Raw genomic sequence first — 13,410 nt, forward strand, 5'->3', positions numbered from 1 at the left:
AAAGCTTGCTGGCCCCTGTAGTGGTCTTGCTGTGGTTGGTGGCTGGGGGGCTGGTGTTGGGGGGGGGATACGCCTGAGACCGTTCCTCACATGACTGTAGATTTGTCACACATAAACTCAACAGAGAATTGAGAAGGGGCCAGGAGGTGGCACACCTGGTTGTGTGCACGTTACAGTGCTCAAGGACCTGGGTTCAAGCCCCCAATTCCCACCTGAAGCTTTGTGAGTGGTGAAGCAAGGCTGCAAGTATCTCTCCATCTCCCCTCCCCCTCTTGATTTCTGGCTGTCTCCAATAAATAAATAAAGATAATTTTAAAAAATTAAAAAAAGAATAAAGCATGGATTTTGAAGAATTTTAAACTTTATTCAGGAAAATTGAGAACATACCCATGTTAGAGTATGCATGGACAGTAAAATAGAGAGAGAGCCAGCCATTATTGACATGTTGATGCTCCCAACTTGGCAGAGAGAGAAAGATACCATTCCCATAACAGCTTCTTATGAACTTCCAAGCCCCGCCTTCACTTCCATTGTAAGCCACTCCCACACCTGTTACCATTCCCATTTCCTGTGCAACATTTGCTTTCTTCCCCAATAGAATGGGAAACTATGTGGGCCAGGGAACATGTGTTCCAGTGTGGTGCAGCAGTCTTGTTCCCAGGTTTTCCTATTCATTCCCTGACCTCAACAGGTTGACTGGTGGGTTGGTGGCCATTGGGCTGACTGTGAGTATTCAGTGAAGAAGTGTTGATGGCGGCCTCTCTCGCTCCCTCAGGCCATGAACATTGTTACCTCGGTGCTGCTGCTCTACGCCAAAGAGGAGGAGGCCTTCTGGCTGCTGGTGGCCCTGTGTGAGCGCATGCTCCCTGACTACTACAACACCAGAGTCGTCGGTAGGTGGGGAAGTTAGCCAGCATCTTACCATCCGAGTCCTAGCTGACCCCTCACGTCCAGACACCACTCACCAGAGAGTCTTAGAACATTGCTGTCTTCCCTGGTGGGACCACAGGAGCTGGAACTCAGTTGTACATGAGTGGATCCAGGAGGCTGGGGCACAGGTGACTCATGCAGGATGACTGCAGGGGAGGTAGCTCACTGCCTGCCATCACCCCAAAAAGGCAGGACCTAGAGGCTCACTCATAGAGAGGGTGGTCTCCCTGCTAGGCTAAAGAATTCAAAAAACAAGCTGAATAGCCAGGCAGTGGCACACCTGATTAAGCGCACGCGTTACAGTGTACAAGGCCCCGGGTTCAAACCCCTGGTCCCCACTTGCAAGGGGAAAGCTTCACAAGTGGTGAAACAGGGCTGCAGGTGTCCCTCTCCTCTCCCTCCTTTCTCAATTTCTTTGCCTATATCCAATAATAATGACAGAAAGGAAGAAGCCCAAGTGGTACATAGCTGTGAGGCACAGAACTTATCTGCCTGAAGAACTGAGTTCAGTCCTCAGCACTCTGCTCTCTCTCATTAGAAAGCCTTTTTGAAAGAGAGGAGTCGTTAGTTATGTGGGACAGACACAGGATTTGATAGAATTCATCCAGAGCTGCTTCTGGAGGTATCTTCCAGAATTGGGTTCTTGGCAAAGAAATAGCAATTATTGAGTTTGTCAGTCAGCCAGGTCCTGAGGTGTCTCGAGGCCTTTGCACAGGAATGTGCGTCTCTGAGAGATCTCTCCCAGAATGTCTCTAAGCTGAATGTGCAGAGCTGTGATGCTTCTGAGTTTGAGTCCTTACAAACAAACCTATTCACACCGGAGTGCCAAGGAGCCAGAAGTGCTGTTGTTATTATTATTATCATTATATTTTGACAAGGCTAGGGCTTCACCACTCCAGGCTGACGTCTTCAGATGGAGACAGAGAGACCAAGGCACAAAGGGAAAGACACCACAGCACGGGAGCTTCCTCCAGTACTGTGAGGATCGGTCTCAAACCCAAATCGCTCACGTGGCAAAGCAGCACATTATCCAGGCGAGCTCTTTAACCAGCCTGAAGAGCGGTTTTTAAAAATAAGAGTTGGCGGGAGTCGGGCTATAGCGCAGCGGGTTAAGCGCAGGTGGCACAAAGCACAAGGACCGACATAAGGATCCCGGTTCGAACCCCGGCTCCCCACCTGCAGGGAAGTCGCTTCCCAGGCGGTGAAGCAGGTCTGCAGGTGTCTATCTTTCTCTCCTCCTCTGTCTTCCCCTCCTCTCTCCATTTCTCTCTGTCCTATCCAACAACGACAACAACAATAATAACTACAATAATTAAAAAAAAAAAAAACAAGGGCAACAAAAGGGAATAAGTAAATAAAATAAATATTTAAATATATATATATAAATAAATAAATAAAATATTTTAAAGAAAAATAAGAGTTGGCCAAGAAAGGAAGCTACTCCAGTGCACACTCCATACATGTCCACAAACTAACTGATTAATATCACTGACATGTGCATTTAAAAAAAATTTAGTATTTATTTATTTTCAACTAACTGATTAATATCATGGACATGTACATTTAAAAAAAATTAGTATTTATTTATTTTCCCTTTTGTTGCCCTTGTTTTTTTATTGTTGTTGTAGTTATTATTGTTGTTGATGATGTTGTTGTTAGATAGGACAGAGTGAAATGGAGAGAGGAGGGGAAACAGAGGGGGAGAAATAGACACCTGCAGACCTGCTGTGAAGAGACTCCCCTGCAGGTGGGGAGCCGGGGGATTGAACCGAAATCCTTACGCTGGTCCTTGCGCTTCGTGCCACATGCGCTTAACCCGCTGCACTATTGCCAGACTCCCGACACGTGCGTTTTTTTTTTAAGATTGCCTGTGTACCTCACATGTGTGGGGTGAGCTGACTTCTCAAGCCCCCTCAGAGTTGTGTGAGGAGCAGTGCTTCCTCCTACTCTCCTCCGTTTCTTGGTTGTCTTGGTGATTGGGTTGATTTAGAGAGAGATGAACAGGAGGGAAGCAGAGTTAATCCCACGTTCACAGGACCCACTCAGGAAGTCAGGCCCGCATACCATCAGGCAGCTGCCCTGGAGCTCAGGAGAAGGACCAGGCTCTGGGGCTTCCAAGCAGGACGACAGACGAGCACACCACTGTGTGCCTGTGCTGGATACTCTCATAGAAAATGCCATCTCAGGGACGGGGAGACAGCATGATGCTTCTGCAAAAGGACTTTCATGCCTGAGGCACCAGAGGTCCCAAGTCCAATCCCCAGCACCACCGTAAGTCAGAGCTGAGGGCTCTGGTTAAAAAAAAGAAAAAAAAAAAAAAAGCCATCTTTGGGGACAGTGCTCCTGCTACAGACAGACCCCTGACTTAAATTCTTCCAGGTCGTTCAGAGAGTGGGAACTTCTCTTGCATTCAAAATAACCCACCTGCCAAAGAGACCCGCCTTTCTTTCTTTTCCCTCTTTTTCTTTTCTGCATTTGCAAGGTTATCCCTCCCTGGCTGTGTGATTCCTTAACCTTTCTTTTTTTTTTTTTTTTTAAGGGAGAGGGTGAGAGAGAGAGGATGAGAGACAGAGAGGGAGAAAGAAAAAGAGACACCACTGCCCAGCCCCACTGGTGTTGTCACATGCTGGCCAAGGCTCGAACCTGGGTCCTTGCAGGTGGTACAGTGTGCACTCTGTCCTCTCAGGCCCCCACAGTGGCACGTCTTGGGGCAGCTCATCTGCTTCTCTTGTTGCTGTTACAGCAGAGTAAGGTGGTGTCCCCCAGGCAGCAGATGCAGCCAAGATTAGCTTGGTGACAGGGCCAAGTTAGCCCAAGGTCCCCATGGGGGTGGGGGACGTGGCAACTGGACCCACTGGTGTCCCCGCCCACCCTAGGCCCTGGACTGAGCATTGCTGTGCCTCAGATCTTACCCCCAGGTGTCCAGCCCTCCTCTGGGCTCTGGGTGTGGCTGTGCCTGTGGCACCGCCCTCAGACATCCAGCCCCGTCCCTGATGGGCGTGGCCTTCTCTGGGTGGGCGTGGTCTTGCCCACGACCCCGCCCCCAGGCCTCCAGCCCCGCCCTGATATAGGCGTGGCTATGCCTGTGACCCCGCCCCTTCTGCACAGGGGCGCTGGTGGACCAGGGCGTCTTTGAGGAGCTGGCCCGCGACCACGTGCCGCAGCTGTACGACTGCATGCAGGACCTGGGCGTCATCTCCACCATCTCACTGTCCTGGTTCCTCACGCTCTTCCTCAGCGTCATGCCCTTCGAGAGCGCCGTGGTGGTGGTCGACTGCTTCTTCTATGAGGGGATCAAGGTCATCTTCCAGCTGGCCCTGGCCGTGCTGGACGCCAACGTGGACAAGCTTCTGGGTTGCAAGGACGACGGGGAGGCCATGACCGTGCTGGGCAGGTGGGGGCCGGCGCCCGGGTTACTCAGCCATGAATCTACAGGCTCTGCGGCGCTGCCTTCGTGCCCAGCTCTGTTGGCTTTTATTTATTTTTTGTTTCTTTTTAATGAGAGCAGTACAGGGCAAAAGATGACAAACAGACTATAGCCCTGCTCAGCTCTGCCTTATGGCGATGTTGGGGATTGAAATGGGGGCCTCAGGGCCTCGGGCATGAAAGACAAATGTATAGTCATTATGCTGTCTCCCCTCCTTATGTTGTTGGTTTCTTAGTCAAAAAATACAATTTTATTAGTAGCTAAGAAGCTGAGTTTCAGAATTGGGAAGATAGCATTAGCTGCAGCACAACAGACTTGCACACCTGTGGCCCTAGAGCTCTCAGCTTCAATCCCCAACACATCATACACTAGATGAAACAAGCAGTGATCTGGTAAACCGGCAAGAAGAGTTTATTTTATTTATTTTAATTTTATTTTATTGCCACTGCTGCCATCACTAGAACTCAGTGCCTGCGTGATGAATTCCCTGGTCCCAGCAACCATTTACCCCCTCCCCCCAACCGGGCCCCATTCTCCTTTCCTTTGATTGGTCAGAAAGAAATCGAAAGGGGAGGGACGGATGGAGACAGACAGACCTGCAGCACTGCTCCAGCACTTGTGAAGCGTTACCCCCCAACCCCGCAGGCGGTGATGGGGGCCTGAACCCCTCAGGCCTGGTAACGTGTGTGCTCTACCAGGTGCACCGGCTCCCAGCCCCAAGCTCTGTCCTCAGAGGCTAAGAGGTGTCCCCTCTCTACAGGAGAGGCTTGTCTTCTGCTGCCCCTGCTGAGGCATTTGCAGGAGGTGTGGGGGGAGCTCCATGCCTCTGGCCTGTCCTCCCTGCAGGTACCTGGACAGCGTAACCAACAAGGACAGCACACTGCCACCCATCCCTCACCTGCACTCCCTGCTCAGCGACGACGTGGAACCCTTCCCTGAGGTGGACATCTTCAGGCTCATCAGAACTTCCTATGAGGTAGGTGTCTCCCTGGGGCCGGGGGGGGGGGGAACCCCACACCTGATGCACACAAGTGGTTGCAGGCCACGCCGCCAGCGGTGTCCTCCAACCCCGTGCCCGACTCCTTTGCAGAAATTCGGGGCCATCCGGGCAGACCTGATCGAGCAGATGCGATTCAAGCAGAGGCTGAAGGTAATCCAGACGCTGGAGGACACCACCAAGAGGAACGTGGTGAGTCAGGGAGAGAGGGCGCCAGGCCCCCCCCCCCCACGCTGCTATGGGGCTCCCCACTCCCCAAGCCGCGCCACTGCTGGTGTGCCCATGTGGACTCTACCGCGTTGGCTCTTTTCACAGGTCCGCACAATCGTCACGGAAACGTCCTTCACCATCGATGAGCTGGAAGAGCTCTACTCTCTGTTCAAGGTGAGCTTCCCAGTAGATTCAAGGGCGCACGGTCACTCCAGCAGTTTCTGGGGGGGCACGCCGGAGCACCCAGTAAGCTGTCGTGTCCAGAGCCAGACCTGGGAGCTCCATGCAGACAAGGCCTGCACTCTGCTGCTGAGTCCCTCCCTGCCTTTTCCTCCTTCTAAATGAGGAAGCAGCGAGTGTCCCTTCCTGACTGAGCTTGGGGTGGGACTGGGGCGGGGGGGCAGCATTTGCTTCTTTTCGCTGCCTCCAGCTCTCCTGGGGGGTGTCAGCTGCAGAGGTGCGGGGTGGGGGGACGTGTCACTCACCGGGAAGGTGCTCTGACCCTCCTGGCCTGTGACACCCACTGAGCCACACCTCCCTCAGTGGTTTCTTCTGACTGGAGCACGAGGTCCAGTCCCAGCTCCCCGTCCCCATCCTCTTCCTCTTCCTGCCGCCTCAGGCCGAGCACCTGACCAGCTGCTACTGGGGTGGCAGCAGCACGGCGCTGGACCGACATGACCCCAGCCTGCCCTACCTGGAACAGTACCGCATCGACTTCGAGCAGTTCAAGGGCATGTTTGCGCTGCTCTTCCCCTGGGCCTGCGGGGCTCACTCGGACGTGCTGGCTGCCCGCCTCTTCCAGCTATTGGATGACAACGGAGACTCGCTGATCAACTTCCGCGAGTTCATCTCTGGGCTGAGTAAGGCTGCAGTGTGACCTGAGAGTTGGGGGAGCAGGCAGTGGGGATAAGCAGCATAGGCCAAAATTGCTGCCATGTCAGTGCTGCTCCGTGTACATCCTTGGAGCCCTGGGTTCGAGCCCCAGCACTCATGGGAGCACACTGGACAATATCTGGGACTCCAGGGGTGGTGGAATAGTTCTGCGATGTCTGTCTCTTCCTCTCCCTCTCTCCTCTCCCTCTCTCTCTTTGTCTCTCTCCCTCTCCCCCTACCTTTTTTTTTTCTCTCTAATTTTCTTAGAACAGAGAGAAATTCAGATAGGAAGAGAGACACTGTTGGTGAAGCAGACCCCCTGCAGGTGGGGAGGGGGGCTCGAACCTGCCTCCTTGTGGTTGGTGACATGTACGCTAAACCAGGTGCACCACCACACACACCCCTGCCTTCTGTGTCTGCTCCCCTCCCAATTCCTTAAGAAATAAAGAATGTGGAAGTCGGGCGGTAACGCAGCAGGTTAAGCGCATGTGGCGCAAAGCGCAAGGACCGGCGTAAGGAGCCCAGTTCAAGCCCCCGGCTCCCCACCTGCAGGGGAGTCGCTTCACAGGTGGTGAAGCAGGTCTGCAGGTGTCTGTCTTTCTCTCCCCCTCTCTGTCTTCCCCTCCTCTCTCCATTTCTCTCTGTTGTATCTAACAATGACAACATCAGTAACAACAACAATAATAATTACAACAACAATAAAAAAAATGAGGGCAACAAAATGGAAAATAAATAAAGCTTAAAAAAAAAAAAAGAAATAATGAAAACACGGGGCTGGGGGTGAGGGGTAACTCAGCCGTGTTGCACGGGGTGAGGCTATGGGCTTATTACCCAAGAAGGAAATTGTTAGAAATGTCTCAAGACAAATAAATGCCAATTGAGCCATTGAATCCACAGCCCATGGTAACTTTATAATAGAAAAGAAAATGTTTAGACTTTCCTCTCAAATGAAAACAAAACAGGCCAGAGAAGCTGATGCCATTCGAAAGGAGGTGTGGGTGTGGTCCCCAGGTCATGGGGTGGGCTGCTCTATACTGACCTCTAGAACTTTGCTCGGTCACTGAATCCTAACAATGGCCTTCTGGAGAGAGAATAGTGATGTCTCAGTTTTCCCTAATGTCCTGTGTGTATGTTCCTCTTTTATTTACTTTTTATTAGGTTAGAGCCAGCACAACTCCACTGCCCCAGTGACCTGCCTCCCATCCTTTCTCCCCATCCCCGCCCCCCTCCTCTTTAGATGAGAAGCAGGAGCTATCAAAGTAGCTTCCCTGGATAGCGTCTTGTTCTGTCACGTGAGAAACGCAGGCCAGGCCCCACCACAATGAAGGACGTTTTGGATGCTGTGGTCTCTTTCACTCTCTGCCTCTCTGCTTTCTCTGTCTCTATGAAAAAAATGAAAAAAAAAAGAGAGAAAGAGACACCAGAGCAACCTCTCCTCCACTCTGAGAAGCCTGCCCCTTGCAGGAGGCCCTAGGTGATGGCCCAGAGCTTGAACCCGGTTCCTCGTGCATGCGTGTGTGCATGCCCTGATCCCCAGCAATAATCTTAGTAGAAGTTGCAAATACAAAGGAGGAACGGAGATTCTCTATGGAGAGAGTGACAGAGCCAACTACCTGTTTAAATTTAGCCAATTCCAGTTGTCTGAAGATCTTCACGAAAGGAAAGAGAGTCCTGAAGCCCAAGAGACAGAAATCGCTGGTGGTGGGTGGGTGCTGGGATCCTTAGTTTCTCAGCAGAGTAGACTTCCGCCTGGCAACGGGAAGGAATCTCAGGGTTAGTACCAGGCCACCAGGTCAGCTCTGGCCACAGAAGCCAACCGGTGGGCCAGAACTTAGAAGGTCTGTTACAGGAGGGTGGGGGGAGGTGGTGGAACACCTGGTTCAGTGCACAAGAATTCGGGTTCAAGCCCCTGGACCCCGTCCTGCAGGGGGAAAGTTTCACAAGTGGTGAAGTAGAGCTACGGGTATTTCTGTCTGTCTCCCCCTTTTTATTTTTGCCTCCAGGGTTGGTGCTGGTACGAATCCTCTGCTCCTGGTGGCCAGGAAATTGAGAGAGGAGGGGGAGACAGGGGGAAAGAAAGATAAAACACCTGCAGACCTGTTTCACCCACCCCCGCAGGTGGGGAGCTGGGGGCTCAAACCTGGATCCTTGTGCAGATCTTTACGCTTAGAACTGTGTGCACTTAACCAGGTGTGCCGCCGCCTGCCCCGTCTGTCTCCCTTTCTATCTCCCTCTCCTCTCCCAATTTCTCGCTGTCTCTATCCAATAATAAATAAAATAATGATAATAAAAAGAAATCTGGGAAAGGTGGGCGGTGCCTTCCATGTCTTCCCCCAGAATAAGAGGGCAGAGGTGGGTTTACCAGCAGGAGCCCCCAGTCAGCTGGTGTCATCTGCAGCTTGAGGCGAGGCCAGGAAGGGGGTGTGTGGGTGTTGGGGACCGGACACTCGCCCCAGTGTGACGGCCAGTGAACCAGTGTCCACAGAGACTGTCCTCTGGGCGTCATAAGCTTCACCGTCCCCTCTGGAGCTTTTTGCCATTTGCACCACAGAGTTGCAGACAGCACGGAATGAGAGAAGTCACTAAAGCTGCTGACCCAGTCTTGAATCACAAGTATCGGTGACAGGGCCAGGAGAGAGCTCACCTACCTTGCATGCATGAGGTCCGTGGAGAGTGGAGCTGTGCTGTGATGTGTGTCTCTCTCCCATAGAATTTTGTTTGTGGGGAGTCAGGCTGTAGCACAGCAGGTTAAGCGCACATGGCAAGAAGCGCAGGGACCGGCGTAAGGATCCCGGTTTGAGCCCCCAGCTCCCCACCTGCAGGGGAGTCGCTTCACAGGCGGTGAAGCAGGTCTGCAGGTGTCTTATCTTTCTCTCCCCCTCTCTGTCTTCCCCTCCTCTCTCCATTTTTCTCTATCCAACAACAATGACATCAATAACAACAACTACAGCAATAATAAAAAGACAACAAGGGCAACAGAAGGGGAAAGAAAGAAAGAAAGAAAGAAAGAAAGAAAGAAAGAAAGAAAGAATTTTGTTTGTGAAACTGCTCTCCGCCTTCCCTCTGTGTGGAACGCCTTGGCAGCAGTTTGTGGGGGGGGGGGAGGTGCAGCTTGCCTGGTCACCGGCACAGGCGCCCCTCACCTCAGCTCTCTCGTGACCCCCAGGTGCCGCCTGCCACGGGGACCTCACGGAGAAGCTCAAACTGCTCTACAGGGTACACGTCCTGCCCGGTGAGTGGGCTCCAGGCATCTCCGCTCCGAGAGGCTGTCCCGGCTCACAGGGTCCACTCCGGGTCCTGAACCGGCAGGACAGGAAGGAGCAGGGGCTCAAGGGGGAGCCAGGCTGGGGGGCACCCAGAAGGGAGACTGAGGTTTGGAGGTAGCGGGCAACCATACCCCCACCCCTACACACACCCACTCACCCTTGGGACTGGAGGTCTTCCAGCCTCTCAGCACTGCCCCTCCTGCCCTCCAGAGCCCTCCTCGGACCCGGACGAGCCAGACTCTGCTTTTGAAGCCACCCAGTATTTCTTTGAGGACATCACCCCAGAGTGCACGCACGGTGAGTGCTCCCCCTTCCCCCAGGGCTGTGCGCTGAGCCCCCCCCCTTTGGAGCAGGTGACCTCATGGTGCTGGGTGTGCAGATGTCTGCAGGCGGGTGGCCGCTGGGCAGCTGGGACCACGTGCCAACGTCCAGAGACCGGGCATGGTGCCTGTCCACTCCCTCCCACGGCCAGGGGCACCCTCAGCGCCACCCTGCTGTCCAGTTCTCGCCAGAATCGGAGGGGCTTCTGCATCAAGAGCCCGGGTGGTGGCGCACCTGGTTGAACCCACAGGCTACCGTGAGCAAGGATCCAGGTTCAAGCCCCCAGGCCCCACCTGCAGGGGAAAAGCTTCACAAGGGGTGAAGCAGATCTGCAGGTGTCTCTTTTTTTTCTGTTCCTCTCTATCCCCCCCTCAGTTTCTCTCTGTCCTGGCAAATAGAGAAACGATAATGATAATCATAAGGGAAAAAATGGCTGCTGGGAGCAGCAGCGGGTTTGCATACAGACACCAAGACCCAGTGATAATACTGGTGGGAAGAAAGGAAGGAAAGAAAGAAAAGCAGAGAAAAGGAAAAGAAAAGGAAAGACAGAGGGGAGGGCAGGCAGTGGCACACCTGGCTAAGCACACACATCACAGCGCACAAGGATCCGGGTTCAAGCCTCCGGTCCCCACCTGCAGGGGGAAAGCTTCATAAGGGATGAAGCAGGGCTGCAGGTGTCTCTCTATATCTTTACCCACCCCCAAAATTCTCTCTCTGTCTACCCAAGAATAGATCAATAAAAATATATTTTTTAAAAAAAGATGAGTTGAAAAGAGAGAAGGAAGGAAGGAAAGTCAAAAGTAAGAGCTAGTGAGACGGCTAGCCCGGACGGTGCGCCTGTTTGTTCGCGCACGCGGCTCAGCTCTGAGCTTAGAGTGTGGCCGAGGAGACTGCAGTGCTCTGCCCCCCATCCCTCTGTCTCATTCTATCTTACAAAAGAAGTTAGCTTACAGGAGTGAAGCCATGGTGTTGACCACAGTGTGCGTGCGTGTGTGTGTGTGTGTGTGTGTCTGTCTGTCTGTCTTAGAGATTTAGCCTGTGGTGGAACTCTTGTCTCATTGGAGTAAGACTGTGAGTCCAACCCCTGCCACCCCCCCCTCCGAAACACAGACTTAACAAAATATTTCGTGACATGGGACAGTTATGGAAATGTTAGCTCAGGAGCCCATGAGTGGCGTTCCACTGAAGCCCAGCCAAGTTCTGTGTCCTCGTGGGGCCTGGGGCACGTTCCTGCCATAGGGGTAGGGCTGAGGCTGTAGGAGCAGCCTGCTCAGATCCGCACACCGGCCCTGGGTGAGCCGGTGGCAGCATCTCAGCCTGTACTGATCCCCACCTCCTGTGTCCCTGTGTCCTGACCAGAGCGGCCTCAGCAGCCTCCAGGCCCAGAGTAACCGGGGCCACACCTGGGATCACTAATCTTGCCTTCCCCAAATAAGCAGGGCTCAGGCCGCCTGCTCTCAGTCCCTGAGCAAAACAAGGCAGGTAACAAGCCTGGACAGAGTGACGGACCAGGGGGTGGGTAGACGGAGCAGACAGGGCCGTGGCGGGTCCCTTCTGCTCTTCTTAGGCTGAGCCCAGCCTGTCAGGTATGTGGCATGTGGCCTCTTCCCGCAGTGGTCGGCCTAGAGAGCAGGAGCGGGCCTGGCGTGGAGGACGGCTTTGTCACCGTCAGCCTCAAGCCCGACAGAGGTGCGTCAGTGCCCCACCACCCTCTGCAGCCCCTGCCAGCCTTGGCTCCCTGGCCCGTGAGTCCTCAGGTCTTGACTTTTTTGGTTTTAGGGAAAAGGATAAACTCTCAAGAAAACCGTAATTATCTGAGGCTCTGGACTCCAGAGAGCAAATCCAAGTCGAAGAACGCCAAGGATTTGCCCAAGCTGAATCAGGTGGGTGTTTCTCTGCGCTCACACCGGAAAGCTGTATCCAGACACAGAGGCCACGGTCATAGCCCTATCTCCCAGAGATCGGGAACTTCTCTTATCACTGTCTGCCCCCATGCGTCTTTTTTGTGTTCTGCACCCATGAACAGTCTCAGTTGTGAGAGAATGACCTCCTCCTTGGAGCAAAGGCAAAACACAGAAAGCAGTCAGCTGTGATAGCCCATGACCCCATCCCAGCCATTCAGAGGACCTGCAGACACCCAAGGGCAGCTGTTTCCAAGTGTTATAGGAACTCCTGGAATAGGGTTCTTCTTAAGATGCTGAAATGTAGTCAGGTGAGTCCAACAGTATATGCATGATCGGCGTGGCTGGAGACGCTTTCTTAACAGAAGGACCAACCAGCGAGCCAGCTGGGAGGGAGGCAGGTGGCTTCCTGAGGGGGCCCGGCCCGAGCACCTTGGGAGCCTGGAGTGAGCTCAGCTTGGGAGCCTAGACTCAGACCCAGTGGGTGGCAGCCCGTGGGCGCTGGGGCCTGGGAGCATGAACGCTTTTGGGTGGGAAAAGAATGCTGGGGGCAGGGGGGCAATAAGATAGCTAATCCGGGAGAGGGCCTGCCTTGCCATGCTTGTGACCCAGGCTCGAGCCTGGCTTCACTGCACGTGAGGTGGTGGAAGCAGGGAGGAAGCGTTAGAGCTGTGGTGTGTCTCTCTCTATCCACCCGAGCAGGCAAACTCTGGTGGGAATAAAAACGGAAAAAGAGAGAACAGCAGGTGAATTGAATTGCTTGCCATGCTAGAGGCCTAGGTTCAAGCCCCGTCAGCACACAGGAGTGTGTGGAGGGCGCAGCCTCTCTCCCCCCAACACCATCTTGTCAGCTGAATGAAAGAGCAAACAGACTAACCGTCACAAGGACCCAGGTTCAAGCCCCCAGCTACCACATGGGAACACCTGTGTGGGAAGCTTCATGAGTGGTGAAGCAGGGCTGCAGTGCCGTTCCACGCTCTGTCATGTGCACACACACACACACACACACACACACACACACACGGTGGTGGGGAGGCCTCCAGGATTGGTGGAATCTTGCAAGTGCAGAACCCCAGCAATGACCCACTGGTAACAAAAATGAAAAAGAAAAAAATAGGTCCAAAAAATGGTGACACTGCACATCAAAAATAATAATAATAATATTGGGTTGTTGGCAAAGGCCAGGTCAGGCCCCAAGTGGGCACTTCCTGCTGGGCAGGTGGGCGGGGCTGCTTGGGGTCCCTGTCAGGGTCTTGTCTTGTGGCTCTATGATCAGTGCATCCCCACCCCCACCCCCCCACTCTGTTGTCAGTGTCTGCCCCCCCCCATGGCTCTGTGGTCTTTCTCCCGGTGGCTCAGTGGTCAGTGTCTTTCTCCCGGTGGCTCAGTGGTCAGTGTCTCCCCTACCCTGTGGCTCAGTGGTCAGTGTCTCCCCCCCCCGGTTCTGTGGTCAGTGTCTTTCTCCCGGTAGCTCAGTGGTCAGTG

At 53.6% G+C, this 13,410-nt stretch overlaps 1 protein-coding gene across 3 annotated transcripts in view; it reads left to right on the forward strand.

Moving 5' to 3' along the window:
• The window catches only part of TBC1D9 (TBC1 domain family member 9), a 77,104-nt gene that overhangs the window by 61,496 nt on the left and 2,198 nt on the right, over positions 1 to 13,410 (forward strand). For 2 of the 3 annotated variants that reach the window (XM_007536314.3, XM_060179045.1), the window contains 10 exons: positions 776 to 893; positions 4,039 to 4,324; positions 5,204 to 5,333; positions 5,448 to 5,546; positions 5,670 to 5,738; positions 6,184 to 6,424; positions 9,604 to 9,669; positions 9,914 to 10,000; positions 11,639 to 11,713; positions 11,804 to 11,907. In XM_007536314.3, the coding sequence (XP_007536376.1) occupies positions 776 to 893; positions 4,039 to 4,324; positions 5,204 to 5,333; positions 5,448 to 5,546; positions 5,670 to 5,738; positions 6,184 to 6,424; positions 9,604 to 9,669; positions 9,914 to 10,000; positions 11,639 to 11,713; positions 11,804 to 11,907 (1,275 nt within the window). The remainder of the gene's footprint in view (positions 1 to 775; positions 894 to 4,038; positions 4,325 to 5,203; positions 5,334 to 5,447; positions 5,547 to 5,669; positions 5,739 to 6,183; positions 6,425 to 9,603; positions 9,670 to 9,913; positions 10,001 to 11,638; positions 11,714 to 11,803; positions 11,908 to 13,410) is intronic. The other variant, XM_060179044.1, reaches the window with a different exon arrangement.

Source organism: Erinaceus europaeus, chromosome 19, assembly GCF_950295315.1.
Source record: "Erinaceus europaeus chromosome 19, mEriEur2.1, whole genome shotgun sequence".
Lineage (NCBI taxonomy): Eukaryota > Metazoa > Chordata > Mammalia > Eulipotyphla > Erinaceidae > Erinaceus > Erinaceus europaeus.